Here is a 15278-nt window from a genome sequence, read left to right on the forward strand (position 1 = left end):
CCGTATTAAACTACGTGTCTGAGCAGAATTTCAAATCTGTTGGTGTTTGTGTTCATTTTATATATTTATTTATTCTGTCGAAATTCAAGTTTTTTAGTTTCTCGCCGGTTTGTGATTGGCTGCAAAATTGGGGGGAATTATCGCGTGTAAACTGGGGAACTTTTCGTTTTCATTTATTTCTTATTCGATTCGCCGTATTAAACTACGTGTCTGAGCAGAATTTCAAATCTGTTGGTGTTTGTGTTCATTTTATAACTTTTATTTTCTGTTTGACTGTTTGTTTACAAATATCGCTGTCGTTTGTCATTTGTTTTATTAGCATTTTAAGAACAATGAAGTCATCCGTGAAAACTTCTTGTACAATCAGTCATTCGTGTGGTGCCATCTAGTGGCAAAGGCAACGACGAAATGTGCGATCCTAACCTAACCTAACCCACCGTAGCGTTTTGGCACTACAACTATTTTACTTATTTTAGCCATCGCGGGCCTTTTATTATTTTTATATTATTATTTTATTATTGATCAACCTAACCGGTACTTGGTTTCAAACTAGGCTATCCCGTTGCTGATTTTTTTATTGAATAATTGCGCAATAGCGCGCCACTTCCCAATTCAGCCCGGTTCAGCCATTGACGTATGCCCAACTAAATCTCGAAGGCGGACACCCAGTGGCCTTATTCTGAATTGTATAACGCATACACAAATGCTTATCCAGCTTAATCAAAATCAAATTGCCAAACTGAGTTCAACGAAAAGTGGAAATCAATAAAAAACGACAAAGATTTGCCCACAAAATCGACAGAGCTTTTTGAAAAAAAGGGGGGGGGGTTCAGCCTCTGTTACTTAGTAATCTAGGGGGGGGTCAAACTTTTGTTATAATTTATTACAATGGGGGGGAGGGGGTTAAAAAACCTTTAAATCTCGTTACATAATTTATGAACGCCGCCAAAGGTACAGTAGGTTCCAAAAAAAAGACCACCCTTTTCAAATAAAAATGCCCCTATAGAGCAGTAAAACATCCTACGTTGCACGTTCTCCACAATTGTTGTAATTGCGTTTGCGGTATCGGTTGTTACCGCCGAAATTACTGAAAATGATGAGGAAGAATAACTGCGGTTAAATAAAAGACGTGGTGGGTGGGATTGGGCAAGACAGTTAATGTCTCACTTTTATTTACATACAATCCCAATTGTTCCTCACCAAGGTTCGAACAATTGTACAATTGTATTGTAAAATTATTCGACATTAGCTGTGTTTTAAAAGCACAGATTAACGTAATTACATAAGGAACCGATATAAAGAGGCAATGTAGAGAGGCCGGATAAAATCAGACTCGCAGGACCGAACTACCAACCGGGTTTGACGATCCAACGACCGTTTCCCGGTGGTAAAACCGAGCGAAAGTAGACTCTCTGGCCCAATGGCCATGGTCTAAAATCGTCTGGATCGGGAGCCCGTTCCTGGCGGCTTTGGAAGTGGCGGCGCCTCTAGTAGAGTGGGCCGTAAAGGAAGAAGTGTCTATTCAAGCCAGCCCCAGCTGGTCTTTGATCCAGCGACCGACCGTAGAGGGGGAAACAGCACTGTGCGGTTTCGTTGAACTTATGAAAAGGAAGGAAGGATTGCGTGTAGCTCGTAACTTGGCCGTGCGTTCCATGTATGAGTTGACGCAATATACCGGGCAAATAGCAATATTAGCAGGCCAAGAATCGATTGAAAATTGTTTGAGGGGCCCCGAGTGTTGTGTTTTTCTTTGTCGTCCGAGCGTGAACGAAAGTTTTGAGTCGGAAATAGAAATGGAATCGAGAAGGATCGAAGCGACTTCACACGTTCTAAGAAGCGAACAGAGAGCGATTAGTGTGACACATTTGCGGCTTAGTTCGAGGAGAGAAAGGTCTGCGGCGGCCTGAACATAAAAAAAGGAGAGAACTGTGTCGGAGTTCCAAGTAGCAATATACTTGGGCGTCGATGGTGAGTTGTTATAAAGCCCTTTTAGTAGATTGACGACCAGTGGGTCCTTGCCGACGCTGTCCACACTACCCGGTTTCAAAGAAAGAGTAGAGGAGAGCATAGAGCGGGCTACATTGACCGTGCTATAACTCCTCTTAGCACTAAAATCAGCTAGAAAGTTGGCTACGACTGTGGGGCTAGCAGACAGGGGATCCTGATTCCTTGGAAAGCACCAACTTCGCCAAGCGTTTCAGGCGGACTGGTAGGCAGCGACTGTATTTTTACGAGATGACGCGAGGACGAGATTGATAGCGCTTTCCGAAAGTCCGCGTTCTTGAAAGAAACACCTGATAGTCGCCACGCGATTAGCCGAACCGAATTGTTCTGTATCAGAGGGTGGCTCTCCCCCAGTGGGGAGGTCAGCAGGTTTGGGTGGGGTTGTAGCAGCCGAGGGACGTCGCAAGAGAGTTCCATGGCCATCGGGAACCAGGGTTGGCTCGGCCATAATGGAGTTAACAGTACTAGGTCTGCCTCCTCCTTCAACAGCTTCGACAGAACGAAGTAAATTAAATTGAACGGGGGGAAGCAAAATCCGTTCAGGCCTTTCCAGTTGAAGCTGAACGCGTCCACTCTCCATGCTTGTGGTTGGGGAAACCAGCTCACGAAACGAGGGAGCTGGCGATTCCATTCTGACGCGAAAAGGTCCACTTGGACTTCCCAAATAGATTGGATGCTCTGGAACGCACGAGTGGACAGCATCCAGTCGCCTGAGGAGGAAGCTCGTCTCGATTCTGTGTCTGCTAACGTATTTAATATACTGGGGACAAAAACAGCACTCAGATATAAGTTTCTTTCTTCGCACCAATGGGCAATACGAAGAGCGATTGAGCACAGAGATTTCGATTTACAACCGCCTAGTTTGTTAATATAACTGACAGCTGTAGTATTGTCAACTTCAATTACTACTGAACAGTCCCTGACTGATGAAGTGAAGCATTCGAGTGCTTTTAAGGTAGCGAGAAGCTCTAGCGAATTGATATGCATATCAAGTTCAGATGAAGTCCAGGGCCCACTTGTTCTCCTGTCGAGGCAAACAGCGCCCCATCCGATGCGGGAGGCATCGGAGGACAAATACACATCGGGGCGGGTAGAAAGCAGGCCCTTGCCCTTTGAGAAATTGGCCTCATTGACCCACCAAGTCAAATCAGATAATGCTGCGCTGTCTAGGGAAACGATGACGTCCAAGTCATCGTTGTTATTTTTGGACGCTGAAATAAGAAGGGCCTGAAGGTGACGATAGTGCGCGGGAGCGAAACGGACCGCATAAGTGGCCCAATTCAAATTCCCTAAAATCTTTGCGAGGGCTCGAAGGGAATATTTCTCCTTTTTTAGAGCTTCTTTACATAACCGAGAAATATCAGCTATTTTCTTGTCGGTTAAGCGGAATGACATGGCGAGAGAGTCGGTGATCAACCCAATATATTCTATGCATTGCGATGGGGTTGTTACTGATTTCTTGAAGTTGATAAAGAAACCAAGAGATTCGAGGGTGGAAATGACTTTTTTGACCGAAGCTATACATTCTTGAAAGGTACATCCAACGACGAGAATATCGTCTAAATAAATGAATAATCTAATCCCGAGTCTGCGAAGAAAAGCCACCGGAACCCTGAGGAGCTTGGTAAAGACCCAGGGTGATGAAGAGAGACCGAAAGGGAGGCAGGTATACTCAAAGGTCTTGTTCTTCCAACGAAAACGAAGGAACTTACGTTGCTCCTTAAAAACTGGGATGGTAAAATAGGCGTCAGTTAAGTCTATTTTGGCCATAAAGTCACCCTGTCGTACTGTGTGACGGACAGTCACAATACCCTCCATCTTGAAATGTCTATATCTGAGGAATTGATTCAGCGGTTTCAGGTTAATTATTGGACGGCACTCATTAGGGCCTTTTTTTGGAACCAAAAAATACCGGCTTATATAACCTGCTTCCTCTCCTGCTTCGAACACTGCGCCTTTCGTGATTAGAGTGTCAACTTCCTCATCACAGAGAGAGGATTGAAACGCGTCCATCGTTGCGTTCGATGGCGCCTGGCGTTGAAAAGGGGGTTGCCGAAAAAGTCGAGCTTAAAACCAGAAGAAATTGTCGAGAGGACCCAGGGATCCAGCGAAAGCTGAGTCCAACCGTCAACAAAATTGGTTGCCCTACCAGCTATACGGAAGTCAAAAAGGGCGGGGACAGAAAAAATTGTCGAGAGCAAATGGTGTCCAACTTAACAGAAAAACACATATAAGAAAGACATACCGGTTGTTGTCGTGATACCGTTGAGAAAAATTAGGATTGCTGGGACCTGCTGGTGGCTGGGGCCTGGGTTTGACAGGAGTGGATGTAGCAGAAGGAGCGACGGAGATGTTGACCAGTGCAGCAGTCTGGACTTGGGCCAAAAGTTCCCTGATGAAAGCGTCGCCAAAGAGATCTTCACCGCCAATGGGGAGCGTCTCAGCAGAGCGAGAAAGAAGGCCGACGTGGTTAGGGTGAACCGGCGACAAGATGGTGAGCCGTCGGGTGGTGGAGATATCTTTGAAGAGATGACACCATAACATCGTCAGTGATTTTAGGGCCAAAGCGTCGGAAGATTTCTTCTTGAATTTATTCTTGTTAACAAGAAACAAGAGTGGTTTGGCCATGTCCAAAATCAAGTCAGTCTGCCTTCTATACACTTTTTCCTGCGGGTCGATATTAGCGATGGCGGCCCAGGAATTTTTGACCGATTTGAGGGCCGCGTAAAGTGTCTCGTCCAATCTAGGGTTGGTGAAAAGGTTGGAAGTGTCGTATCTCTTGTCCAGCTTCTCGACCGAAGGCTTAAATGCTTCTCTAGCCGCTTTCACTTGCTTCTCGGGGATTCCCTTTACAACCCACTTAGCGAGACGGCCAGAAATACGTTTTTTGAAAACGAACTTTTTGGGCTTGGTGTCAAGAAAGTCCGAGGAGCTAGAACTAGAGGTACTGGAAGAACTAGAAGAGTCAGAGTCCGAGCTTGAGCTCGAGCTTGAATCTGAACTCGATTTACGGGATCGTTTAGATCTCTTAGATTTAGCCATGCTTGCTGCGCGAGAGCGAAAAAAGATCTGAGGTGGCTAAATTGAAAGAGCTGTCTAGACGGCGTTTATTACGCCCCTTTCTTCCGTTCCCTCACTCTTTCTTGGTTTTTTTTTTTGTTTTTTTTTTGTTTGGCCCTTTGGGCCTAGTTATGTCTTGCTGCTAAAGGCTATATTACAAGGTCACACACAGTTAATGTCGAACGATTTTACAATACAATAATAGCCATCATCTCTCTCTGTCGCATCGCTGCGATGCGAACAGGTCTAGTTCTTGCGACGATGATCTCTTTTTCAATGACTGTGTTTGCGCTTTGAGTCTTCTTTTTGTGTACGATCATGTGACTCTTCAGCATAACTTCCGATGCAAAATAAAGCGAAAATTTTTTGCAAATTCGATCCGATAACTGTGACTGAACCAAGGGTGTGTACAGATCATAAGGGAGCGTTTGGAATTCTTTAGTTGAAGTAGGCAATAAGTCGCGTGAAAGATGAAGCGATAAAAATAAAGATGGAAAGACGTGACTTTCAAAGCCACTTCGATAAGAAGCTTTTAAACCTTTGTTAGTTTGTATCAACGGAATCGGAGGAGGGATAAACCGTGTAGGAACAACGGCCAAGTATGAGCTTCTCGGCCCATTACAACCCGTTAGATTTTTACACTTAACAATTTGCGTAAAGTACGGGCTCGTGCAAACATGCTGCGAAAACCAATACTGATCTTTCACGTTGAGCCGATCTTGACTGAATTCGGAATAATCCGGATCCACATATTCAGCAACACAAGGATATCTATCAAATACTACTTCACCCCATACCTCTGCTAGAGTAGTCCCAGATTTTTCAAAGTACTGTTTTTCAAGGTCCACATCGATGGTATTACCAGCTGCGTCAAGGTGGTTCCCGTAGTGATTATGAGGAAGAATTAACCCAGATAGTGGGCGACTTAAAGGAGCCATCCTCCACTCTGCTCGATTATGGGCACTCTTGCCTTTTTATGTGAAAATATATAAATGAAAAAGCATTTTGTATTTGTGTATATAAAAAATCTCATCCAATAGGATTGTTATAAAGTCGATATTACCTGGTGCATTTGTAAAGATAAAAATCGCGATAATAGAAGAAATCAAGATCGTGTGACACAAAGTGATGTATGGCAACTTCAATAACTTTGTTGTAACGAGGATTTTCCACATAAAGTTTATAGAGTCAATCCACGCGAAGTCGACCAATCGATGTGGCGACCAAATCGTGGATTTCGATGAAAATTTCTACTTTTGTAGATGTAGTGGTTGGTAGTTCACTGCAAAAAAAATTTTTAATCAATACAACTGGAGTTATTAAATATTTAGTTTTGTGTTTTTATTTCCGCCGCGTTTAGCGCGTTTTCGTTTTTTAGATTTAACTTTAAGCTTTATTTGTACTTTAACTTTAAAAAAATCCATAGTTATATAGGTACTTGATAAAAACGAAGTTCAGTTATCGAAACGAACTTTTTAATTAAATTACTGTTAGATTTATTCATTATAAGTGCTCAAAGGGCACCTAATTAAAATGTCTATAGACAGAATCCGCCGAGAAGTTCGCCAAATTTTTTTCCTCTCAACGAAAACTGTGGCATTTTAAACATTCATGTTTTTCCGTTGTTTCTCAGACTTTTCCCCACCATTTTATCTTACCCCCTTCGTTACTCCCCCCTTTTATGCCCTGTGTGGTATAGGTTCAAGCACGCTCTAGCAAGATCTTCTTGGGTAGTGACCCCAAACAGCCAGTTAAGAACTCGACCTCCTCCATCCACTAGGCCACGTTTCACTCTGGACTCTTGAATAGATACCACTTATAACCTTATTCTTCTGTTTGGGAGTCTCGGTGCGTACTGCAAGCTTTGAAGAAATAAAAGCTGATGGCCATGCGCACTTTAAGGCGGTCTATATGGCGACTATTGAACATCTGCCGGTCGTTTTGTTTGGGCAATTAAGCCGCATTAAAATATGTAGGCCAAACATTTTAAAATCTTATTTTTTCTTTTCTTTCAGGCACGCAGTTTGCTGATTCAAGAGCTGATTGACTTGCGGAGTTATACAATTAATATTATACCCCCCAACTTTTAATTTTGAAATGAATTACCCGAGGGTTCTGGTTGGAAGGAATTGATTTGGATGAAGGACGTGATGAAAGGCCTGATCGACAGAGTCTTCTAATTCATCATCGAATGTGAGAATAACGGGCTCGTCGATCGGCAATCCTCGGCGACGTCGGCACACGCCCGAGACGTTCACCAATTTAGCGCAAACAACCTGCCGAACAATTTGAATCAAAAGCCATCAATACAAAAATTAAATCAATTTCGAACGTAAATCTCCGACATGAACATACGCTTTTGAGGATATAGTGACGGAAACCGTCGTTACAGTTGTGGTCGTTCTGGTGACTGTGGACGTCCGTTGAGCGTCGATTCGCGACGCCATAAACATCGCATAAATAGCCAATAAAATCATCAACGATTGTCCTTTCATTTTTTTTTTTATTATTATTTCTGATGTTTGTTTAAACTATTTACAAGATGTCTAATACCACTTACGCTGCTCCAGCTTACTACACTGAGGCCCCCAAATATTACCAGACTGAGGCCCCCAAATATTACCAGACTGAGGCCCCCAAATATTACCAGACTGAGGCCCCCAAATATTACCAGACTGAGGCCCCCAAATATAACCGGACTGAGGCTCCAAGATATTATACTACAAAGGCCCCCGAGTATACCACAGCATATGCTGCACCGAGCTACTACACTGAAGCTCCGAAATACTACACAACAACCTATGCAACCCCATCCTACTACACTGAGGCTCCCAAGTACTATTAATCGTGAAAATTGCGTTGTCCATCAAGCTCGACGATGGAATATTCAGATTTGATTTTATCATTTACAGTCCTCGTTCCAAAATAAGTAATTCCATTTATGCATTCAGTAGTCGTTCCATACAAATGTTTCCAAATGAATTGTTGAATACAGATATAATGCCGTTAACAAATCCCCTCGTTGTTTTTATTCTGTATCAAATAAACCTAATGAAAACTATTTGTTTCTCTACAACATTGAAATTTCTGAACGCATTTATGCACTAGAACATTAGTGAGAATTACATCATTGGTATTCATCAGTCTGGTATAATTTATATAGCTATTTAGTTGCGTAGCATAGAACATTGCTTTAATTCATAGCATTAGCTAATTAACATAGAATTGGGCAAGGTTGAAATCCACTTGTCTTTACAGTGTTTAATTGCGTAGCGTACAATTTTTTAGTTTGCATTTCCACCACTAATGTTAATTTCCTAATTTCAACCTGAAATTCCCTTAAAAGGAAATGCTCAAATATTCGGACTAGATGTTAGAAGTTTTGGTTTGCCGGTTTGAATTATAGTTGTTGAAAAAAAAAAAAAATCTGAAATCTCTTGAATGACATGCTAGTATCCTTCAGACCTGTCACGATGGACCGAATCGTATAGTACAGCTTTTGATCCGATCTATCATGACATCAGCTGATAGCTCTTACCTCTCTATTCAGCCTTGCAATCAGCTATTCCGCCTTGCATTGGAATGGTGGGCCAATCCCATACCAACGCTTGACGTTTCGAGTTGAACTTACAGACTCTTGGTTACTAGCAATCCCAACATTGGGAGGGTACCATACCCAGTCATTTCAAGTGCCGCTACACATAGAAATGCAGTCAACTCTTATATACCGTGAATTTAGGCACCAAACTACGTTGATAAAAAAATCGGGCAATTTCCGACATAAAACTAACTCCCATTTAAATTCTGAGAAAATATTACACAATGTCTTAAATGAACATTATTGGGAAAACAGTGATGAATATCATTTGACTTGACTATAAAACAAATAACTTAATTAAATGTTTAAAATTTCGTATTACTTTCAAGCACTCACGAATTAGGGTGTGGCATCACGCATCAAGACCGTTAACGACATGCAAGAATCCTCCATATCGCCTTGCGGCCGATGTTGGCACTAATTGGCTCACGCATTGTTTAAGTGTTATTCCAGTTGTCGGAAATAAAATTATTCCAGTTGTCGGAAATAAAACAATCTAGGATCGTCACTACCAAATTCTAGCATTTATAGTCAATGTTAATTCCAATCTTGACGTCACGTATCACGTTAATTCATTAACTCATTAAAGTACATATTCACTTTTTTCCTTCAAACTGGTGAAAATTCAAAGCAAAAAAGCGCATGTGCGATCAGTTGAGAATAGTCTGTTTTTCTCTGGTTACGTGCCTTTAAATCGCAATTGCCAGCAAACGCCAAAAGGGAAAAGAATCACAAGGAAATGTGAAAACGTCACTTAAGGTGGGGTAAGAATAATATAGCCCTTGTAATTTTCAACGTCATAGGGTAGTGGCGTGAATTAGGGGGACACAAATTCTTATAAAATGAAGACAAATCAAAATTGGAACCAGTCGAGTGGACTCATCGATCGGCAACGGTAGGAAGGAGAGTGTCACACTCACACAGCCGTTCACTATCCAGTCCACATAATCTTACAATCATGGGTAAATATCGTAGTTTCAAACTCAATAATTAAGCTCCCAGCTACAAAACTGAAGCCCCAAAGTACCATCGATAGCCCTTTGATTTTAATCAGCTTGCTAACAAAAACAATGTTCCACTTTTTAATGTAAAGTTCTACTGGTTGACGTTATTGATCATCACAATTTCGTTTCAGCTTTATTTATATTCTGAATTGTATCACTTCAGATTGGAATCTGGTACTAGTTCAGTTGTCTAATAAATGATGCCGTTAAACAACTTCTAGTCACATCGCATTCGTTGGTCGCATAGTGAGAGCTACGTTGCTAGTCCGGAGTTAGAAACACGTGACTGGTCAAGTTTAAATAGGAAACGTGAAATAAGGATCTGTTCACCGTATGTTTTCCATTCAGATAGGTTAAGAACATAGTCCATTCAATCATTTTCAACTACACATCACATCTAACAAATACGTTACCCATGTCCGATTACACGGCCAGGACTCAGCATATTGCACAATGAAGACCGAACACTTTAAAGTCTATTGCTACAGTGTTCGTTCAAATAATTGGCACGCACCACATTTATTCGTGTACTATAGCTGTTCCATGAAGAGTAACTCGGCTTTAAAAACGCGATATTTTCATTCGTATGTGAGCCGTTGGTAACGTAGAGGTTGCATCTCCGCCGCCAAATTGAATAACGCCGACAAATAACGCTGAGAAAGTGGGCAATGGAACAACGCGTTTCGAAAGCACCGACATAACAAAACGAACCAAAGTAAAAGGATGACCCTCGCTTTTCTTATTTTTTGCCAGACGTTCACTTCTCATCTTTGGAAAACTTTGCAGACGGAATTAACTGCCGTCATGTCCTGCTATAAAATTTTTCAGCTTTCTCTCATTTGCATGTAAGCTGATCCCCCCACCTTCGAGCAATGTTGACTGTACAGTTCAGTAACACTGATACACAACCCTTTCCATATCCCTCCTTTTTGTATAAAAACATACGACAGTCTAATACTTATCATCACACTTCTCTCCTCCGTCTTCAGTACAACAGCAACTCCTAGTTCTACAATGAAAATCGTAAGTTCCGTGTTTTCTTCTTTGCTCGGATGTATTTAAAATGCTCCTTTGTACATTTGAAGGCAATTATCGTAGCGATCCTCGTGGCTCTCGTTGCCGCTCAGCAGGAGCCAGTGGCCATCGTCTCATCCAATAGCGAAACGAACGCAGATGGAAGTTATACTTATGCGTAAGTGAATTAAAATCCTGATGTATTCTTATTGTTATTATATAACAAAACGTGAATAGCTTTGAGACCGCTGATGGAACCAAAGTTGAAGAAAGTGGCAGCCAGAAACAAGTTGGTCCAAAACCTGAAGACATTGGAACAGTGTCCAGGGGATCCTACTCCTACACTTCTCCGGATGGCGTTGTGATCACCGTTAACTGGGTAGCTGATGAGAAGGGATTCCAGGCTACAGGTGACCATCTACCAACTCCTCCCCCGATGCCCGAACATGTCGTCAAACTCTTGGCTGACTTGAAAGCTGCTGGCGCTCTGTAATCGACTCTGGATAATCTATAATCTATAACTTTTTTGTGTTTGTATCTGTAAATAATTTTTCCAAACACTGTTCCAGTGTACATAGAAAGCTTGCATTCAGGGTTGGGATGTATCATATGAAAGCTATTGCGTGTTATTGTCTTTAAGAAAAATAAATACATTTCAGTTCTATTCAAAAGCTGTTATGCATTTGGCTCATTTTCTCACAATGTGTACAAGTGGATTGCACCGTTCCACGATAATGACGATAAAATGTAACTGAAGTGGCGTAATCATGTTGTTGTTTTAGGAAAAAGGTGACCTTGCCCTCCCTGAAAAATGATCTCCTATCCTCCACACGTGTGTCCTTGCAGATTGTCTGCAGGTGTAATTTTAGAGGGGTGGAACGGAAATTCGAAATGACCTTTTCTCCTGGATGCAACACAAATTCCATCCCTGCCTCTTACCTCATTTTTCTCAGACTCCAAACGGGCCATTTATAGTTTTTTTTTCATTCTGCTCACCTGCAGTTCGAATTCCAATCGCAATAGAAGGTCACTTGTTTACTCCACCTACAACTATGGCGCGTGCAAGTCGAGTGTGTGATGTAAACCGACACATTTATTCAAACAGAAGTGGAGGGATGAAACGCCATTAGGATATCTCGTGTATTTCAAGCTCTGGTATATTCCCATTTCCACATTTCTTTTCCTTTTCGATAAAATTAAAATGAACTTTTACTTTCACAGTCGGTTTTGAAAGTTGTGTATAAAATGGTTAGATATGTGTACATTGTCTCCAGCGTCTCTGTGTGGAACAGTATCAAACCGAGTGCTGGTTGTGCTTTTAGTTTGTTCTTTTCTTTTCTTTAAAGCTTAAAACCCATAAATCCAGCCCTACGTCAATCGTTTATGTGCTACATATGCGTGTTTACTTAACTCGGCCAAGGAAGTTGGGAAAAGGAAATTGTTCTTGACGTGTGAATCCTTCACAACAAAAACCTGGAAAGTTCGCGAAGCTCTATTCACTCATACGGTACACCTTGTGCCCCTGCAATTTCCATTTTTATTAAAAACGATGGGCTAAAATAAAAAGCCAAAGATCGCGCACATTCATTATACCTTAAAAGGGAACAAAGTGATGCACAGCACGCAAATTGTTACCTTCCAAAACGTCAGTATATTCATCCTTTTACCTGTGTAAATCCTTGAATCCACTTTCTCGTATTGCCCGAACTAACACCTTGACAATATCAATCGAAAAAATTGGCGAGTTTTGCCCATCAGAAACTAGTAGAGGTATAGGCTTTCGTGTATTCCAATAGCCTCAAACGATAGCTCCAGCTATAGACGAACGAACGAGTAAAAGTGTTAGATATGACCCTGAATGATGAGACGGATCATTTTGCAATAAAAATCCTGTCGCAGACCTTGGTGTTTCTTTTTTAGCCAATAGAGCCATGGTATGGTAATAGTACCGGCAGTTGTTCTCCTTTCTCTCTTCGTATCTCGCGGAGCTGTTATAGCTCGGTGAAAGAGTGTTTGATGTAAAGGTCACCACACGTTTTTTTGTTTTTTTTTTTGCAAAATCGTTAGTCAGCCCAGGTGTCCATGAATCGTATATAAACAGAAAACAAACAGGAAGATCATCTTTTGTCTTTCTCCAGTAGACCGAAGCCTTTCAAATCTTTAAGATGCGAACCGTAAGTCATCAGACGTTCCAGTTTTTCGCTTTTCTGTTGCAATTCAAAAGGATATCTGTTCTGATTTCTAGACGATTGTTGTGGCCCTCTTCGCTGTGGTTGTTGCAGCACCCACCAACGATAAGGAAGACATCGCCATAACCTCAACGACCAACGAAATTAACGTAGATGGAAACGATGTGCATGAGTAAGTACATATTTTATTCGAGATATGAAACTGTGTGGCTAACTATTGTCTGTATAGTTTCGATATGGCTGAGGGAACAGAAGATTACGAAGATGGGAAAGTGAAGAAATTCGGTACCAAACCAGAAGATATTGGAGTGGCTTCCAAGGGATCGTATTCGTACAACTTTCCTGGAACCATCATCACCGTCAACTGGATTACCGACGAGAAAACGAAAGCTGTGCACACTTACATTCAAGTCAGCTATCCGATGCAAAAGCCTGCTTGCAGGTCAATGTCTTGCACGATTGACGATTGACATAACTCGTTGGTAAACATATAAAGATTACAGTTCCTAGTCGATTGCGCCCATTGGTGTTTTAACAACATTTGTTTTAATAAGTCTTCGTAAAGTATATAAACATTGTCAGCTAGCAAAATTATCTGAATTCATTTTGTTTATAATCGTTAAAAGTCGGGGAGACAGGAGCTGATTAGGTGCTCGTTCGATGTCATTTCCGCGCATTTCCGCATCCGGTGGATTGAATGAATAATAGGCCGACTCCGTGTCTTCCTTTTTGGCTAAAAAGTTAAGGTCATTATACTTCAGTATTCCAAAATAGGAGATCAAACATATCAGGGCCAAACATAACAGTTGGATCACAATGACAATGAGAAGTGTGGGTTAGATTTTCTTGGCCAACTTGAAAGCCATGATGATGCAACCTATTTAGCCATTAGTTAGCCCCCCATTAAATCCCAAATCAAAATTGTTCGTGATCTTTGATCGTTCGGTTAGGTCAAAATTGTTCATACTCTTAATGGCTTTCATGTAAACAGAGCGTTTAACACTATTCAAATGGAACACACGCTGCTGTTCGGTTTAAATAGTTGACACGTAGAAGCTAATGAATTACGAATGATAGTCCTTGCGGGGATTTGCAACAGATATTTGTTTTGATAACATCGACACTTGGCTTTTGTTTGAACCATTTAATTTCAGCAGTTCTGGAAACTGCAAATTTTATAGGTAGGGAATTTTTCAGTGTATTGAAATTAAGAAAAGGGGAAGAGGAATCAAAAATCCATGATGGCCGCTTACCTATTTTTTCTTGTTTCATCACTCCGCCTCCACCTCGAATTGTTCACGGGGACTTTGAGCAAACGATTTTTTATATACCGTGCCTGAGTAGTTCGATTTCTCTCTCTGTGAATCTCCAACAAGTTTCTGCTGGATAACCGAAGACCAAGTAATGTTCTTTATTTTGTTTTGATGGTTCGTTTTACTAGCCTTCAATTTTAGCACTAAAGGGTTCTTTTTTCCCCATTGTAGTCACGACAATCACGCGTTTAAGAAAATGTCATGCTCTTAATGTTGCCAATATTTGAATTAAAATTTTGTGAACGAGATTCACAAATGTTCACTGATTTTTTACCACATTTTGCATCAGTTTCCAATCTTCTTTCTCAGAAAAGGGAGTTCATAACAAAGCACATCCCCTCGTTACAAATCGCAAAAGCATCATTTTCGAAAATGCCACGATATTTATCTATACAGTGCCGGTCCAGTTATAGAACCGCCTAGCTATGGAACCGGCTCGGTTATCGAACCGATTTTTCTTTGCCGTGTTTCAGCGCCACCGTTGGCCGTATTATGAACTATTTCGATTTTCTATGGCGGGAATGAATGGGTTTTGCCTTTTAAAACATGCAAAAAAATATTACTGTAATGGGTTTTATCTTTTTAGGCAATGTTGTACATCGGTTTAATGACCCAACTAATAATAATAGGCGTTAAAGTTATTCATACCAAATACAATAATAATAATAGGCGGTAAAGTTATTCATTCCAAATACAATAGAATACAATAGCTTCCACTATTCATTCTTATCTTCTAGCACCTTGTTCCATTCCAGTCCTTCTACCAACTCTAATTTCTTTTTCCTTCTGGTATAACAACAGTTCTTCTAGTTCATCAAACCACTTCCTCTGTGAATGGTCCCCCACCAATGAAGATACACTAGTATCTCACCATTCATAGCCATAGACTATATTACACATATATTAAAAATCTTTTTAAGTTAGTCATAGCAGCGGTTCGAACATGGGACTCTAGATCTATAGCGAACAGCATTACCACTCTGCTATGTGCCCTTACATTCTAAGACCGTCAAAGTTTGAGGGATGAAAGAACCGACGATAGGTGGAACTAAGATCGGGTGCTTGGTTATAGAACCATTCAGTTATAGAACCGCGC

The 15278-nt window shown here is 41.2% G+C and overlaps 3 protein-coding genes across 6 annotated transcripts; 2 read left to right on the plus strand and 1 right to left on the minus strand.

Annotated features, from left to right (window-relative positions):
* Positions 1-4151: 4151 nt before the first annotated feature.
* Positions 4152-9314, minus strand: LOC116927188. Of its 2 annotated transcripts, none has more exons than XM_045173381.1 (4): positions 7420-9314; positions 7171-7340; positions 6128-6346; positions 4152-6034 (listed from the first exon to the last, which is right to left on the minus strand). In XM_045173381.1, exon 4 carries the CDS (start codon positions 5044-5046, stop codon positions 4168-4170), a length of 879 nt encoding a protein of 292 aa, XP_045029316.1. In that variant the 5' UTR covers positions 5047-6034; positions 6128-6346; positions 7171-7340; positions 7420-9314; the 3' UTR covers positions 4152-4167. The 2 variants fall into 2 exon arrangements, with proteins under 2 accessions (XP_045029316.1, XP_045029315.1); XM_045173380.1 differs by having other exon boundaries at positions 5058-6034; positions 7420-8495.
* A 1229-nt stretch (positions 9315-10543) lies between these two features.
* Positions 10544-11351, plus strand: LOC116935753 (larval cuticle protein LCP-22). Its single transcript, XM_032943005.2, has 3 exons — positions 10544-10689; positions 10752-10858; positions 10918-11351. Exons 1-3 carry the CDS (start codon positions 10681-10683, stop codon positions 11171-11173), a joined length of 372 nt encoding a protein of 123 aa, XP_032798896.2. The 5' UTR covers positions 10544-10680; the 3' UTR covers positions 11174-11351.
* Positions 11352-11694: 343 nt separating this feature from the next.
* On the plus strand, positions 11695-13460 carry LOC116927671. Of its 3 annotated transcripts, none has more exons than XM_032934716.2 (4): positions 11695-11835; positions 12748-12854; positions 12926-13041; positions 13099-13460. In XM_032934716.2, exons 2-4 carry the CDS (start codon positions 12846-12848, stop codon positions 13337-13339), a joined length of 366 nt encoding a protein of 121 aa, XP_032790607.1. In that variant the 5' UTR covers positions 11695-11835; positions 12748-12845; the 3' UTR covers positions 13340-13460. The 3 variants fall into 3 exon arrangements, with proteins under 3 accessions (XP_032790607.1, XP_032790608.1, XP_032790609.1); XM_032934717.2 differs by lacking the exon at positions 11695-11835 and adding an exon at positions 11955-12187; XM_032934718.2 differs by lacking the exon at positions 11695-11835 and adding an exon at positions 12307-12325.
* Positions 13461-15278: the final 1818 nt, after the last annotated feature.

This window comes from Daphnia magna, linkage group LG5, assembly GCF_020631705.1.
Source record: "Daphnia magna isolate NIES linkage group LG5, ASM2063170v1.1, whole genome shotgun sequence".
Classification (NCBI taxonomy): Eukaryota; Metazoa; Arthropoda; class Branchiopoda; order Diplostraca; family Daphniidae; genus Daphnia; species Daphnia magna.